Source organism: Thermobia domestica, chromosome 2 (assembly GCF_964235325.1).
Source record: "Thermobia domestica chromosome 2, izTheDome1.hap1.1, whole genome shotgun sequence".
Lineage (NCBI taxonomy): Eukaryota > Metazoa > Arthropoda > Insecta > Zygentoma > Lepismatidae > Thermobia > Thermobia domestica.
In genome coordinates, this window is record NC_137455.1 from 35671790 (window position 1) to 35690643 (window position 18854).

An 18854-nucleotide genomic window follows, 5' to 3' on the forward strand; every position below is an offset into this window, starting at 1 on the left:
GAAATTCTACATTTAAGTTTTATATAACCACCATCACGGCTTACCCAATCCTCAAGTTTTCTGAATTTTTAACAAGAGGGATTCAACATATCATTACGGACCCCCCCCCCTACCAAAAAAAAGGACTACGAAATATATTTAAACTAAATACAACTGCACAACAAACATGACTGAGTGGTTAGCTTTTGCGCTTCTATCGGGAAGTCCGGGATTCATCCCAGCATTCGACCATTCTGACAAAGCTTTTCTTCATTCCACCTGTGAATGTAGAAATAGTGCGGTGTACTGGCCGACTAGGAGTGTAGGAGTTGGCAGATTTCCTTTCTTATTGTTTTTAAATTGTTATTATTACTAATTACCAGCAGTGACGGTTTTGCGAAGGTTAGGGGGTCGGCCTTTCGGACTGAAGCTTGTTCCCCAAAGTTGCGGAATGTCTAAAACGAACGAAATATCTATTAGTTATGCCTTTACTCATAAGTTTTAAGCTCCCGTCAAATAAAAATTACGAATGTTTAGAAAAACTAATACTTTTCTAAATACTTTTCTAAATTCGATACTGATTCTCAGTATAAAATGATCTTCAAGGTTGTATCCGCAAGATTATTGCTAAACATATAAACGAAACAAAATGTTAGTTATGCCTGTACTCATAAACTTCAAGCACCTCCCAAAGTACTTTTCTAAATCCGCTACTGATTATTTGTATAAATTGGAATTCAAGGTTGTATCCGGAAAATTATTGCTAAATCATTGCACAACTACAGTATAACAGAAATGTGGAAGTACGGTTTGACGGACATATTGAAAAACATATGCTTTGACGGATATATAGAAAAACGTAAGTTTAACTTTTGTGCTAGAAGCTAGAGTACTAAGCTCTTAGAAATGAAACACGGATGACAAACTAAAATGATCTAGAGAAGAAAAAAAAATGTCGATACCGTAGATGCGGGCTACTTGGATCCAATTTTGCAATAAATTCGTTCTTTCGGCCTATTTTCATCCACGAAAACTCGAAAGTTATTGTCATAACCCATATTAAGTTGAACTACAGGCTTTATTGCACATATCGAGGACAGTTTTAGTTACATATATTGAAAACAAAGTACAGGCGATTACTGTAAAAAATGGGTCCAAGTAAGACTCGCGTTCGGGCTACTTGAACCCACCCCCATATTTTCCTACAGAAAACCATTGAAATCTGCTCTGAGACTAAGTAGGACGTAGGTGTTCCAAGAACAACACTTTTTATTTACTGCAAACCACAAAGAGAACATGTTAAGAGGTACTATCAAATATAATGATTGTAATAGCTGATTACGTTTTCTTCTGCAGCTGCACGAGCCCTATCTATATTAGCAGCGAATCTAGTCGTTGACTGGAGGTGCATTTTCTAAAATAACTTCACTCAATCTCGACTGGGAAGATTGTCTTAGAAAGCAATGACAGTTCTCCCATGCATGGCAAAATAGGACTTAACAATAAATCTAAAATAAAGTTAATTAACGAGGAATCCGAAATCACAAACTTTATCAAGATGACTAGCGAAGGCTAATTCTTCTTCTTCAGTGAACACTTTCAGATGACCCGGATTCTACCTTGACCTGTTCTTTAATCTTCTTTCTCTGGTGGAACGACTTATCTTGAAGTGAGCTTCTGTTTCTTTTCGCGACATTTTCCCCGACTGAATTGCTGGTAAATATTCTTCAAGCTGTTATGAAAGATCAGCATATTTTCGACCTGCAGGCAATCTTTTATATTGATGTACCATTTTGTACCGGTATCCTTAAGGAAACAATGAAAAGTCCTTACTTGTGTGACACGTGACAACAGACCTTTATTTTTCATTGATAAAGATAACAAAGGATGGGGGGGGGGGGGGATAAAGATAACAAAAATGTGGTGGGACAAAATATCCATGTTTTCCAGGTCATAAGTACACACTTCATATACTGTATAATCTAATTACGCACACATCTTATTGTATATGAGAAAGTTTACCATGTCAGTTTCATTAACCTATATGTAACTACTTATGTGTTTACTTGGCATTGGTTCCACTTCCTTGCAAATAGTGTCCACACATAAAAGTTTGGCGGTAAATAAATACACTCTTTTCGTCAACGACCTTTCTCACCAATGCTGCTCAATCGTAGCCTACCACAGAACTAGTTTCAATGTGTGTACACCTGTATTTTGATCCCATGTAACGGATCTAACTCTGAACTCACTCATTATTGCATTGCATATGGGATTTTAAACGAGTTTTTGGTATGAGTCCAAGTAGTCCCTTAAGGGTCCAAGTAGCCCGCGATTACGGTAACTTAAAAGTTAAAATAAAGTTAAATAGCCTGTAAAATTGCCCTCAAATACTACATTCTTCATGTTAGCTTTAATTCGTAAAACATGTGCTCCATCCGTCTTGATGGTGAATTACAGAGCTAAAAATGGCATTTAGGTCATGGAATTCTTATCTAACTATAGAATGTACTATAAGAAAGCTATTTAGATAGAAAAATCATGAAATTAAAAAAGCCAAAATTTCCAAAATTCTCGTTTTTTTCCCAAAAAAGCCGGCTTTTTATGTGAAAAAAACCATCGATTCAAAAAAGCCGGCTTTTTTGCATCTCTACAAAAATATGAAAAAATGAACTTTAAACGTCCATAGCTCCAAAACTACGAGACCTACCGTAGTCGGGTCAAGAATTCACTTAAGAACTAATATGTGCTATCCAAAAATACATATTTCAGAATCAAAAGGTACTCACGCAACAATTTTTATAGAGGGAGTTTGGCTACGGGCATAATTTGTAGTACTCACTAACTACCTCTATAAAAATTGTTGCGGAACTACCGGTACCGCAGGATTCTGAAACACGGATTTTTGAATAGGACACATACTAGTTTCTATGTGTAGTCTTGATCCTACTAGTGTTGTAAAAGCCTGGAAAAGAACCGAAAATTTTGGGTAAAATAAACAATATTTTACCGTTTTCTCCCGAGCTTGGAAAAAACGGAAAAAATTGAAATTTTCGAATAGTTTACTACATTATGCTTTTAAAATGAAAACTATTTTATATTTACTAGTTTATAGTTAAGATCATTGAGTACTTATGTTTCTTGTGTTAGAATAGGGAAAATTTGTGGCAACAAACTTATGTGTCCCACTCCTTTAAAGTTAACACCGTGATAGAATGGAGTTATGGCTACAAAAGATACTAAAATATGGTTAGATTAATTAATATAGACGCATTTAAATTATCTAATGAAGTTCCCGCTTTATGGCAGGGAGGTGTTAAAATAGCAGGGTCAGAATCATTTTAGTTGTATGTTAAAATCAAATATATATATTTTATGGAGATACGTATCTTCCTTGTGCTGTGTAAAATTTCAGGAAATGTTGAACACATTAGAAAAAATCTTTTATTGGGAAATACTGTCAAAAACCAGAAAATATAATTTAAAAACTATTTCTTCCCCTGATGCTAATCTTATTTGTTGTAACGTGTCTGCAGCGTATACACAATGTATACATTTCGCTATTAGAAAAAAAAAAAAAAAGCAATAAGTTTTAAGTTTACTTTTAGGTTTTCTGATATCTGGTAAAAATCCCTCTTTATTATTTGTATATTTTTCGAACAACTTAAAAGAGAGATGATCTTATTTACATATACACACATACACCGCACAAGTGCGTAAATTTGAGCACCGAGAAATATATTAAAGAATGTAACATGTGAAACTTCCGTTCGTTATTATTATTAAGTTGAGTTGAGTTGATTTTGAGTTTAACGTCCCGTTCAGCAGCAAGGCTATATGAGACCTGGACCTACTGATTAACGTGGAATCTGAACCATATGAGCTCCCGCCGGGAATATTATTATTAAAGACTAGCAGAGTATCCGTTCTTCGCAGGAGAGAATACATTTATTTCATTTTCGACATAAAAGGTACCAAAATTGTCACCAATGAACTTATGGACCACAAAAAATATGAATTCCTCATTAGTATCAGTCATTTTAAATTACTTTTACATGTCATCCTCCCTCTTTAGAAGTACTAAATTTGAATTTAAACGGCATCGGAAGTGTTACTGTTCATTTCAGCGACCCCAAAAACTATGGATTTGACGCTAATATCGGTCATTTTCGTTCATTTTTATATATCTCCAAAAGTTGCGGGGCTAAATTTGGATTTAAACGCCATCGAGTGTCACTGTTCATCTCAGCGGCCCCGAAAACTATGGATTTGACCCTAATATCGATCATTTTCCATAATTTTCATATATATATATATATATATATATATATATATATATATATATATATATATATATATATATATATATATATATATATATATATAACTCCCCCTCCCCCAATTTACGGGGATGAATTTAGATTTAAACGGCATCGAAAGTGTCGCTGTTCACCTCGGCGAAACCGAAAACTATTTATTCGACACTAATATCGGTCATTTTCCATCATTTTTATATTTCTCGCCTCCCCTATTTGCGGGAATGAATTTTTATTTAAACAGCATCGGAACTGTTACTGTTTGTCTCAGCAACCCGAGAAACTATGGATTCGACAATAATATTGGTCATTTTCAATATATATCTCCCATTCCTTCCTCCAAGTTACATCTTCAAAGTGAAATGATAAAAACCATCTCACACCCGAACCTCATGTATGTTGAAACTTTTATCGAGATCGGTCTGGTGGTCGAAAAGTTACTTTTGTCGCACTAGAAAACAGGTATTTGTTTACATACAAAATTGTGTACATAAAATTTATACGAAACTCTATATTAGAATATTAAATAATAGTAATTTTATGTTTTAGTGCATGAGTATTTAGTGAAATTTGATAAAAATGCGCTCTCTTTTAAGAAGTAATTTGGTTAAAATTAACAAAATTTCACCAGATCAAAAAGTACATTAAGAACTCAGTTTAATTCAAGAGTCCTATTTGTTGCAGCAAAAACGCTTCATGATGGTAGATGTGTATGCAACTGTAAAAGTTCTGTAATTAATACGTAACCACAAATAAACGACTAAAAAGCATATAAAGGAAATAAGTGCAGACTATTAATTTTCAACAGTTTTATTTTCGAATGCTTCTTTTTTTTTAATATTCGCAATATTGAAATTTCTCAACTCACATTTTTCACGCTTTCGATAAAAACGGTTCCATTACTAGTAAAATTAACCTAATACAAAGATTTTTGTTATTTTCCCAATTTTTCCCATTTTCCGAAAAAAAAAACTTTTTTTTTTTACTAAACAGGTTCAAAATTTACGGCAATTTTACAACACTAGACCCGACTATGTTAGGTCCCATAGAATTGGAGCTATGGACCTTTAAAGTTCATTTTTTTCATTTTTTCGGTAGCCTATAACTCCAAAAGGAAGCATTTGTGTGTGCATCCAGGTTGGTCTACACTTTTCATCTTATCTTGGTGTCATAAATCACCTCCCAAACGTTGGCGGTGTTATTTTGAAACATCCTGTATAAAATTAGAAGAATATTACCAAATGCATGCTATATTGTGGCATTGTATGCACCTTGAACTTGGAAATATAAAGAGGGACTCAAGAAAATTTAATTGCTTTCTTATATGTTTATTTAATTATTTTTAACATTCGTCTTTATCTATACATATACACTTACCATGTTCTTATATACTTACGTTCTAAAGCATATTAGAGTAACATAGTTGTATTTCTTACAAAAGAAATTTCCTAAGACACGACTAGGAAAACCACGACGAAGTTGGTAAGCAGACAACAAAAAATATATGCATTTTATGAAGTACCATACTTGGGGCAAAGGATTTGTATTGAAGTGCCTAGAATAAAAAAAACAATAATAACTACTTAAAAAACATATATTATATTTTAAGGTATACCAATGTCATTGCAATGCATAAACAAGTACAGAATTATCACAATAACAAGTGAAGAGAATTTGATTTCTTCAACGGATGTTATCACACTATTCGGCGTGGGAGCTCGACTTGCACGGCGTTTGCTGCGATTCATGCAGAAGCAGCTAACTTTCGTGCATAAAATTTAAGCATGTATTCCATCGCGATTTATAGGTCTTCAGCTAACTATTTTGAATGTTCACCAAATTCACTTTTACCTGCTGAGTTTCCTCTGGAGTGAGTATTTCAGGGTTTAATGACATATTATATTACTTAAACCGTTTTTTGTTTGTTTGTTTGTTTTTCTTTCTATTTGACGAAAGTAAATCGTATAGATTGAATACTTTATCAAAGGTTATTTTATTCATGTGCTATGAAGTATTATAAAGTTTTTATTATCACCAGGAAGTTATTAAGATATGATGATGGTATTTTGTCAGTTATGTTTGGTTCTTATGTGCATGATGTAACGGAAATTAGCTCCTAATGCTAGTTATTTTTTATAGGGTTTGCCAGAAGTGACCAAAGTGCAAGATGGATAACATTGAGGCTTACAGTGTGATAAAGTTCCTACATTTGAAGAGTAATAATGCCAGACAAATTCATGCCGAGATGAAGGCTATGTATGGCGATGATTATCCATCTTATGACACCATTGTAAAGTGGAAAAGGAAATTTCAAACTAGTCATATGTCCCTCCCAGACGACACAAGATATGGAACACCATCCCTGACGAACGATGTGGCCATCATGAAGACAGTGGTGTGTTTAATCCTCGAAGACAGACGTATAACCATCTAAATGAACGAATGAGACTGGTCTCAGTTATCGCAGTATGTGGAAAATTATCCATGATGAAATCACATGTCTAAGATGTCTGCGCACTGAGTTCCTCATTTGCTGACACCTTTTCAGAAGTACCAGCTCATACATTTGAAGTTGTTGTCGACAAAGCAAGGTCGTGTGGCTTCTAGGTATTACAGCATACGCCTTCTTTTCCCGACCTCGCACCCAGGGACTTTTTCTTGTTTCCCCAAATGAAGAATTCGTTGTGTGGTAGCGATTTTGACAACACAGATGACGTCATTCATAAGGAGGAAGAGTGCTTTAAAGCGCAATATGCAGACTTCTACAATGACGGTATTCGTGAAGTAAAGGAACATTGAGAGAAATGTGTAAATCTGGGTGGTGACTGCATACAAAGGGGTTAACAACTACAAATCACAGCAATCTCTGTATTCTGATTTTTTTTTTTTTTTTTTTACTGTGATAATTAAAACTTTACGATACCCCCTCGTATTACATTCCAGCATTATCTTCTACAAGACTATACCAGTACTCTACATTATGTTTAAATAAAAGAAATGCAAAACTGCATGGAAGATAATCAACAAGGTAAGCAATAGTAATAATAATAGCAATAATTACGCTGTCGACAGATACCCTTAATACGTATTTTATTACTTCAGTAGAGGAAATCAAGAAAAGCAATGCAGATACGAATATTAATATGTATCAGTATTTAAGTCAACATAGTCCATTTAATAGTCCTTTTGTTATTAACCACGTTAGCCCTGATGATGTCATAAAAGTAGTGAAAAAAATGAAAACTTCTGACAGTAAGGATATATTTGACATATCGAGCAACCTTATAAAAGCTATCATTAATCACATTGCGAAACCCCTTACAATATGCTTTAATAAATGTTTCTCTCAAGGTATTTTTCCTAAAGCACTTAAAATAACCAAAGTTATTCCTATATACAAAACGGAAGATCGTTCGTGTTAGTCTAATTACTGTCCAATATCTCTTATTCCGGTTTCTTCTAAAATTATGGAAACTATTGTTAAAGATCAGCTATATAAATATATGACTGAGTAAAATATAATTCTGGAAGCTCAATTCGGATTCAGGCCTGGGAAAGCCACAACTGATGCAGTAGAATCACTAACGAAAAAAAAAAATATGAAGTTTTTGAAAATAAGGGTTTTGCTCTAGTTACATTCTGCGATTTAAGTAAAGCATTTGATTGTGTAGATCATAAATTAGATAAATTAGTGGTAAATTAATGTATTACGTATTCCATAGAAGCAGTTTAAATTTTATAAAATCCTATTTAAATGAACGTAAACAGATAGCTAGTGTTAACAACATGCATTCAATCATCTTAAAAGTAAAATATGGGTGCCGCAGGGTTCTGTTCTGGGTCCGGTATTATTTTTAATAATGATAATGATTTGTCTCTAAATACTAATAACACATCAATTCTATACGCGGATGACACTACCCTACTTAACATAAATACAAGCTTCGAAGAAGTATATATAGAAGCTCAAGGCGCATTAACAGAGGCAGCGACCTGGTTTGAAAGCAATGATTTTGTGCTAAATCGAGATAAAACAGAAAAAGTAACCTTTAGTCTCAATCACTGCAATGATAAAGAAAACTATGATGAATCTGAGGTTAAATTTCTTGGTATATGTATCAGGGGCGGATCCAGGACGGACTTCTGGGGGGGGCGGTTGGCGGTAATACTGCTACTTTTAAGAGCTCCAAACTTGTTATGGATGGGTTTATTTATATATAAAATAAGAGTTTCCTCTTGTGGGGGAGCGATCGCCCCGATCGCCCCCCTCTGGATCCGCCCCTGATATGTATAGATAGCCAACTCACCTGGGAACAACATGTCAAATATATATGTACAAAGCTCTCCTGAGTGCTCTTTCTGTTAAGAAAACTGAAAGACACAGTTCCCTACGAGTATATGAGGAATTCATATTTTGCACTTTTTCACTAACGGATGGGATTTTGCTTTGGGGTAACAGTAGCCAAGCACATGATGTCCTAGTTTTGCGAAAGAAAGCCATTGTTGGAACACATGACAAAGAACAATGTAAACCATTATTTATCAGGCTTAAGATATACCCTTTACTAGATTATCGAAGATCAAAAATAGTTATTTAGTACCTAAGCTGTTTAATAAATTAACATCCTCCATACAACAGCTGCCATTTAAGGTCTGTAAGAAAAAGTTATATGATTGGTTAATAGCGAATCCATTTTACTCAATTCAAGAGTTTAGTGAATGTCAAGAAACTGTGTCGTAATTTGCAGTGTCTCTTTATTTTAAATATTTTTAGGTTGTTCATTATACTATTATCTAGCAACTGATTGTCTGTATGTTATGATTACTTTTTCTTATATCTGTATCTATATGTATATCTCATTCGGACATTGTCTATTGCTTGTAAATAAAATATTCTTTTATATTCTATTCTAAATAAACATTAATGATTAATCGCAAGGTCTCCTGGGTTTGATCCCAGCCACCGCCAAGTGAACTTTGTGGTGGACAAACACCGTGTGCGTGGGTTTCCTCGGGGTTCTCCCGTTTCCTCCCACTATCTTCATTCCACCATTTCATTCATTACTCATCATCACCGTCTCCTTTAGCCTAACCAGCATAATCGTGGGACGTAAAACTCAAAGATTTCATTTCATTTTTTTTCAATTGTGGATAATAATGGCTTCATTATTTAAATATAAAAAGTAACTGAGGTGAGCGTTAGTGAAGCTTCTACCATTCTACTCGATGTTTATTTGAGTGTCTGTCTGTTCCACGATAACTCTTGTAAAACACCCGACTTTAAAGATGTTATCGTTGATCGGGTTTGTAGGATGTGACGTACATGTAACCATACGTAAATGAGCTATTAATATTTTAATGTATTTTTTTGTGGATGCGTACACGTTTCTTTTACCTTCTAGTTTTCTCGTTACACACAGAATACTCACTAAAAGCAATGACGCACTGTTGCCATCTAACAAAAGAGACTTGGCAGGTAATTTTCTTTCATTCGCAGAACCCTATTAGTTTGAGTTGCAATTCATCGAGAATAAGGGAGGAAAATCCCCTTACGTTGTAAGTTCGTTACTGTTCATTTGATAGCTTGGCAAGGGAAAATCTCCACATTCAAAATCACTATACAGCATTGTTTCTAAACGGCCACATATACTTAGGTCCAACATTATATACCGGTAATAACCTCCCTAAATTTATTCGTAACATTGAGTCAATGAATGTATTTAACTCAGTTACAACGAAGTATCTATTGGGAAATTATTTTTATTCAGTAGATGAATACCTGTCTGCTAAATGCAGCTTGTAGATTGTATAGTGTAATTTTGTCTCGTATAACACCATAGCGTTATTGTTTTTTAGTATGTAATAACTATTTCTTTGTATCTATTTATTGACGTGTCCGATTCATACGCTCGTCTTTCTTCGAGCTTCATATATGACTTATGTATGAAAATAAAATGAAATTAATGAAATGAAATGAAAAAAGGTTTCTACCATAAAGTATTGAGATATTGAAGATATTACGGTTGATACGAGTAATTGATTCGGGAAGTTTATTTATGACTATTTCCAGTGAAGCGAATATTATTTCAGAGGTTATACCGCAATTGATACTTACCGCTTTAATATAGGTATTTAAGTATTACGTCAATTAATTCTGTTCTTATTAGCACAAACTTAGTTCGGTATACTCAAATATTCATTATTGGCAAACTAGGATATGGTACAAACTTACAATAGAGTCCAACTAGAAATATATTACACATATACCCTGCCTTTTTTTTTTTTTTTTTTAACATAATCGAGTCCTAGTATTTTCAAACATCGTATTCTACAGGTACGTTGCATTCATTCACGCAGCTAATATTAAGAGGGTAGATATAAATACAGCATTTTATGCAGGGAAAAAGAATATTCGCTCGAAAAATGTTCCAAGGTGTGCCAAGTTCGTAAACGCGAAATACTTCAACCTCAATACTTATCATGGTGCAGATTTATAATAGAGGTTTTACGATACATTCATTACATATACAGGGTTTGTCCGGGAAGTAATAGGACTGATTTTATTCCTTCATGACTGTACTTCGGAGCGTGCGCGCACCGACTGGATCCGGTAGAGGCCATTCCTAGCTAACGAACGAGCGGCTGGTCAGTTGTCTCCGAGCACACGGAGAGTCAGGACAGGCTTTTTCGCGCGACGTGTTTCTGTGAGTGGTGCAAACCGAAAATGCAGCGTTCGTTAGAGCAGAGGTACGCGATTAAATTCTGTGTTAAACTCGGTAAATCTGCGACAGACACGTTTGATATGATCAAGCAGGCTTACCCAGATGATGCTTTAGCAAGAAATGGTGTGTTTCGGTGGCACAAGACCTTTTCGGAGGGCCGGGAAGAGGTCGCCGACGAAGACCGTGCTGGAAGACCTTCGACTTCGACAAACACCGACAATGTGACTCGTGTGCGCGAAGTTTTGAACTCAGACCGTTTACTAAGTATTCGTTTAATTACCCAGATGTTAAATTTACAAAAAACTGTGGTTCATGAAATTGTGACGGAGCATTTGAACATGCGCAAGGTGTGCGCGACGACTGTCCCAAAAGTGCTCACTGACGACCAGAAATTGCGGCGAGTGGAATTGTGCCAAGAAAATTTAAACATGTGTGAAAGTGACCCCCAATTTTTGAATAACGTAATCACAGGTGACGAATCATGGATCTTTGAGTATGATCCCGAGACAAAGAGGCAATCTTCCGAGTGGCACACGCCGGCGTCTCCTCGCCCAAAAAAGGGAAGAATGAGCAAATCCAAAGTTAAAACGATGCTCATTGTCTTTTTTGACATCAAAGGCATCGTTTACCATGAATTTGTTCCTCCTGGACAAACCGTCAACGCCAAGTTTTACGTCGAAGTGCTCAAGGGTCAATCGGGTCCGACCAGACATCGGAGCCGACTGGAAGCTGCACCACGACAATGCCCCGGCTCACACCGCCTTTCTTGTGAACAGCTACCTGACCAAGGTCGGTATCCCAACGCTTCCGCAGCCGCCTACAGCCCAGATGTGGCCCCCCGGACTTATTTTTGTTTCCTCGCCTGAAACGCCCGATGAAAGGCAAGCATTTTGAGACGACAGAGGGGATCCAAGCAGCTTGCACCGCGGCTCTCAAGGCTATTCCGGAGAATGGCTTCCGTGACGCCTTCAATGCTTGGAAATCGCGCTGGCAGCGCTGCATCGAAGCAGAAGGAGCCTATTTTGAAAGTTTTTAAAGAATTGTAACGATTGGCTCAATATTTTTTTTAAAAAATCGATTCAGTCCTATTACTTTACGGACAAACCCTGTACAATGCTTTCTTGGCATAATCAACTTTTAGTACCTTCAAAAATCGTATGTTATATGTAATATTGCATTCTTCTGTGTAGGTTAACTTTAGGAGGTCACAGCCATTTTAGCTATTAATACAGTGCTTTATAATATATATATATATATATATATATATATATATATATATATATATATTTATCCTGATACCGATGGAACTACCATACATTGGCGATTTGCATTTCATCAGGCGACCTGGTCGATCAGGCGACACTATATGGTCGTCCAGTGGAGAACCGTGTTAGATGGTCTCCTCTCACCACCACTAGTGCGTAGAAATCAACTTTGAAAATTGACGTTGGTGGTCCCAACGGTGCTGAGATAACTTTTTTTTGTATAACTGCAGTTCAGGGTTTCATCGGCAGGTGCGCGACAGTCGCGAGCGTATAGCTTGTCGAGCGTATAGTTCTATTTACATCAAGGCGCGTTGGACCACCGGAAGTTCGCATTTCGCAGTTGGCAGCTATGCTCACCATTGGCTCGTGCATGCACTTTGTTCTGTTTGCGGATAGAGAGATTTATCACGGTTTCGGAAGCTAGGAGAAACAACATGAATGAAGGAATCAAACAATGATTAAAAAATAACTAAAAAAAACTGACAGAATATTTTATATAGCAATATACAAGACGATAAGAAAAAGTAATAATGTTTTTTAGCTTGTACATAGAATACATGTGACTATCTACAAATAATTATTATAATACGTTGTTTCAACTATTATCATACATATTAATCGTGTGGGGTGTCAAATACTTTTACAAGCAGTGTTGGGTATCTTTGGGCCACTTTCACATAATACAAGCCGAAAGTTACTGGCAGAAGTTTAAAAATGTTTTATATCCATTTATGAGAAAATTGTCAATCGTTTTATACTAGTTTCCTTAAATCTCGGATCCGTTTCCCGCAGAGCCGTAGCTAGAAGGGTACGCGCGGGGCGCTTGTCCCGGGCGCTGATGGCTAGAAAGCGCGGAACGAGCAAAAAGAAAGAAAAAGTGCTAGAAATGATTTACAAATTATTGACGCCCTATCAAATCAATGTTGTTGTCGGTTTTGATACACTTTGATACAACTGTAACACTCCAATTTTGATAAAATTTGGCAGTTAGATACTACACATAAAATACACGAATACGTGTTTTTTTTTTTTTTTTTTAATTTTCTCTGGAGAAACAATTATTGGGAACCAAAGCCTATACCCAATATTTCGAAAGTTGACGTCCGAACGTAGTATGAAGTGGACCGAAGTGAATGAAATTGTACACAGATATTGTACCTAATAGATGTAAAATGAGGGAATACTTGTTTCATATTTTCCTGAAACAAAGAAATAAATGGGTGGGGCAAAGACCCTTCCAAATATTTTATTACGAAATATGAAAAGTGCTAATGAGTATACTTTCGAAGTGCTTAAATTACATAGAGAATCGCAACGAAAGTATGTTAAGAAACAATACACAAAAATAAGCTAACCTGTGTTTTGTAGTTTGTGCGGAAAAACTGTGTGGATGCCAAGGTCCTCTTCTAAAAAAATACATAATTAAGCAGAAGCGCAGGAAGGAGTGGACCGAAGCGAATGAAATTATACATAGATCTTGTATATGTAAAATAAGGCAATACGTGTTTCGCAAGTAGCTAGGGGGCGCTAACTTCAGTCTTTGAACTTGAACTTTTAAGGGCAGAAACACGAAACACTCGAAATTCACTGTACTGATTCCTACTTTTAGGTAATCTATCTATTGGTAAAATTTCACTATTTTCACACTAGTTTTTTCTAAATATGGCGTATTTTATAGTATTTCAGGGTGCGCCTTTAATCCTTACAGTGTTTTTACCATAAATAAAAACACGTGTCAATTTATTTTCTGTTTACTGTTGATGTGCAAATTTGAAGCAAATCAGTAAGGGACACTTAGGGAACACAAATTGCTTTATTTTACATATACAATATCTACACACAATTTCATTCGGGTCGGTCCACTCCTTCTTGCGCTTCTGATGTAATATTTACTTTCTTTGGAGGGGCCTTGGCCCAACACTATTTTTCCGCAGAAACTACAAACACGTGTTCGCTTATTTTTTTGCCTATTGTCCCTACACAAAGTGTTGTAGTAATTCTCCTTATCCTTTAGGCACTTCTAATATATACTTATTCGCACTTTTGATATTTCGTAATCAAAAGTTTGGAAAGGTCTGTGCCCCACCCACCTGTTTTATTTTATTTTTATTTTTATTATTATTATTTTTTTAAAAAAAAAAATACAAAATACGTATTCCTTCGTTTTAATTCTACGGTATCTATGCATAATTTCATTTACTTCGTTCCACTTCTTCTTGCCTTTCGAGCGCCAACTTTCAAAATTTTGGGTTGTGGCTTCTGCATACTAAAACTGTTTTTCCGTAAATAGAAAATACGTATTCATTTATTTCATGTGTAATATCTATCTGCCAAATTTTATCAAAATCGGAGTGTTACACTTGGGAAGTGTTACACGTTAGCACTTAAAGAAAGTTATTGCTGTATATGATTTTTAATGACGATGAGATATATATAAGGTGCTAAGTAATAATTTATAATGTACTCAAGAGCGTTTTCAAAATCAGAAACAGTCAAAGTCTGAGTCTGAAATACGTTGATGGTGATGAGTTTGCTTACTTAATCATGCTTTTCTACCCAATGGGATTAATGTTTCTGTGAGAATGAAGATATGATAATGAAAGGAGTGAAGAGACACGAGAGGACATGCAAGTTGCTGTTTGCGCGGGAATATAAAAATTGTAGTAAACAAAAGGAATAATAACACTTTCGAACTTCAAGTAGTTTTAAAAAAGGAGTCAGCGAATTTCCTCGTTTTCAAAGACTGATCACTACCAGTGTATTGTTTTATTCCTTTCATAGGCAATATCAAATGCTTCCAATTTGAAGGATTTGTTGGAATCATTTCTCCATCAACCACTTGTATCGCCAGGATATTTTCTTTTGTACATACGTATCTAGTTTTGTGGTTTTTCTGTCAGCACACATACCAAACGTATACAGATATATAATATATATGTGTGTATGTGTGTTAGTGTATTTTTAATATGTTAATTAATAATAAGCAACCTTAAATTCAGAACTTCTATTCATTAAGAGATTAAATAATTACTATTATTTTAAAATGTTGCAGAGAACTATATTTTGGATTTGAATTACAGCATTAAACATATTCTTTAGCTCCATAGATCAATATTGAGAAATTCGCAAAGAAGGCTGCTTCTAAATGTTCATTACATTTCACAAAATATTTTTTTATCGTAAAAGAATTGAACTTAAAATCCTATTTACCTACAGAATAAAATTACAAAAGTTTACAATTATTACTGGAAATTAATGCTATAATTCATTTTGAACATTTTAAAAGCACATAGTTTCTACTGTACTGAAATATCATTTCTTATCGATAGTATGGAATATTGCAAATAGTTGTACTGTAAGTTTCCTTAACTGTTCTCAAAGTGGATTTGTATAAAACCAAAGGGATTTTGTCAAGTTTAACAAAAATTCCTAAATAAACCTCTTGAAAGCAGCTCTTATTTGTAAAAGAATACATAATGATCGCTTTTGGCTGTTGTAATAAAAATTCAGTGTAGTATAATAACAAAAGCTGCTTTTCTTATGTAAAAAAAAAGAAAGCTTGGTAAGGTGTCTGTACTGGGTGCCGAATTCTACTTCACAACGGGCGCCGAAATCTCTAGTTACGCGATGGTTGACGGTATTAAAAAAAAAAAAAAACTCTGTTGACATGTAAAAAATTCGAACGAAGTGCCTAAAAAACGGAATACCGAGCTCATTCATGGTGTATGGCATGCTTTAACAATGAGAAAGGCAAATAACTTTAAAACGTTGGCACAATCAAGCCCTTAAATGAGATATGAACTTCTTTCTCTGAACATTTGTCATCTCTAGGTTGAAATTGGTAAGGGTAATTTTAATTTTTCATTGTTGGGTAAAGACAGGAAGATTGTGCTGATATATTTACTGGTACAGTCAACTGCTTTCGAGCTTCTGTAAAAGTACGAGTAATTTCATGTGTTTAGGTACAACTCTTCCTCGTTGTTCTAACACTCATTTTCCTCCTTAATTATTATTTGTTTTTTACTGGTGTTAAAATAAATGGTGTAAGTTGGTTCTCAAAACAATTTAGTACAAACATTACTACATAATTATTGGTCAAGTAATTAAGTTCTATTACTGACGGTTTTATTCAAAGTAACTTATAATCTTTCATACTGTGTGTAAATTCAAGAAACTTTTTCCAATAAGAAAGTAATTTATCAATACTTGTATTTTCACTTCCAGTATGTCTTTGTGATAATGTCTGTGACATTTTACATATTACAAGCTTTGCTTACTTAATATACATTAATATCATCACTGAGCAAATCAGAATGTTTTAATTTAGAAAGTTGAACATTCACATTCAACTTGATAAACTATTCCTATTTTACCCCGACCGAAGAAAAAGAGAGTTGTTCCGTTGACAGCTCTCATGACTTATTTATACTTTTCTCGAGTACTCTTGATGAGTACGAAATTTTAATTATGTTGTCCTCACTACGCAAATTCAATGAACATTCTTGTGATTACTGTATGTTGTTTTCTGGTTTGTTGAAGTGATGTCTGAATCTCAATCAGCCTTCACACTTTTGAAGACTTGGACTATGATGATTTTTTTTTCAAGGAAAGTCCCCAAAGAATATAATGTCTGCACCAGAGATGGAATAGGTCAGTGGGTCAAGATTTGTGAGTGGGTCAGTGGGTCGTGGTCAGCAGGACGTGACCCACTGCTACCTACCACCCACCGTGACCCACTCTGACTCACCGACACACTAAGACCGACTGACTCACTCTATTCAGTCCATAGTAGACAGCATCTTCTGAACACTTCTGAATGTTTCTGTGTTTCACTTTCAAGGTCTCCATTTTATTCCTTTTTCATTTTGTTTCTGCTTACTTATCTGAGATGAGTATATCTATGTGAGAAAATAACTTCAGGTATTTTGGATATTGATATTTGTAACTGTTGTAACAACAATAGGACTTACTACCTGGCTTTCGAGATACAGCCTGTGAGTTTTTAGACGTGCTAACTACTGAAAAAATACATTTTTGAATCACCTGTAATACATGAATTATTACATAAAAACGAATGTAACTATATCTGAGTGATGATCACGGACAAATTGCAAAGCCAAATAAAATGAATTTTGGTAGATAGACCTTAATCCCAACTGGGATGTTATCATATCACTTTTATTATAATACATGTACTAAAAGGGGAGAGGAGGTCCAAGTTTTTACGAGAAATTGAGTATCTCACAAGTCGTTAAACTTAGGGAGTGAAATTCAGTATATTAACTCTTTATTAAAAATAAACAGAACTGTTCTAGCAGTTTTAAAATTTCTCTTCTATGGGGAAGACTTTCTATATATGGGAAATTGGTAGTGGGCTGATTTGTAAAACTAATCAAAAACGATCGATATTAGTTGAGAAAAATTTAAGAAATAATTATTAATTGAGACACAAAACATACATCCTCAATTAATTAGAAAGCAGTAATAATTAGAAAGCAGTGGTATCATATATCCACTACTTTCTAATATAATAATTTTTGAATCTTATGTTTATTATATGGAGCCTTCTCAGCACAAGGCACTGAAGCTATAAGTTTGCGAGATATATATATATATACACAATTTGTACTGTATGTTTAATTATATGGAAGTCTTAAGTTTTCACTGTATACTTAATTATATGGAAAACCTTACATCTTTTTTCACATTTACTTTGGTCCACTATACCTTGATTTGAGACTTTCAAATTTCATCCTATTTTCCACTGAAAAGTATCTGTAATTCAGCAAGGAAATAATTATATATAATACTTCAAATTCATCGTAATTTTACCCATGACAAACACTTTACCATTTTATATTGTAAAGGTCAGATCCACCTTATTGTAACAGAGCGGTGCTTGAGCGATTGACCGTAGAAATTCAAACTCCGATTAGTGATAATTTCACAGCATTGTTTAATTGCAAGTGTAAACTCTTTAGTCAGTGGACAGGAGGACGTGGATCATGGGTTAAAGTTGATTACGATGGGTTTTGATGAGTAGTGGGTCAGAGTGTCACGTTAGGAAGTGGGACATATTGGGTCACGGTTTGTCGAAGTGGGTCATGGTGGATGGTGGATCACAGTGGGTCATGGTCACGATGGGTGGTGGGTCAATGGGTTGTGGGTCAATATTTCATTGACCTACATCATCTGAACAGTGATCAGAAATAACGAATTGAAGCATGCATCGTTCCTTGTGATCACTGTTAAGACATTTTCTCCTTTATATATTTTCCTTGGAACAACGTAAACATGATAGTCTAAACTAATACTTGAAGGCTTTGAAGGTTGCTTGAGATTCCGCCATCACTTTTTCAAGCTTGACGTATTATATGAAAAGTAACAATGCACTGTAGTGACTTTCTTTGCTAAACAAACGCTTGTTTAATTAGATGCGTAACCGCGGTCTCAAGTAATGCGGATAATCAACACTATTGCATTTGCTGTCACTACTGGAAGTAAGATTTCTTTATACATTAATTGGTATTTTAGGCTTCAAGACTTTTACTTGCCTTCTGATGTGACACTCG

General features: G+C 35.0%; 1 protein-coding gene across 2 annotated transcripts in view; it reads right to left on the reverse strand.

The window, feature by feature from the left end:
* Positions 1 to 18854, reverse strand: part of LOC145679667 (piezo-type mechanosensitive ion channel component-like) — a 215593-nt gene that overhangs the window by 83729 nt on the left and 113010 nt on the right. For both annotated transcript variants that reach the window (XM_081750243.1, XM_081750242.1), the window contains exon 10: positions 5692 to 5850. In XM_081750243.1, the coding sequence (XP_081606369.1) occupies positions 5692 to 5850 (159 nt within the window). The remainder of the gene's footprint in view (positions 1 to 5691; positions 5851 to 18854) is intronic.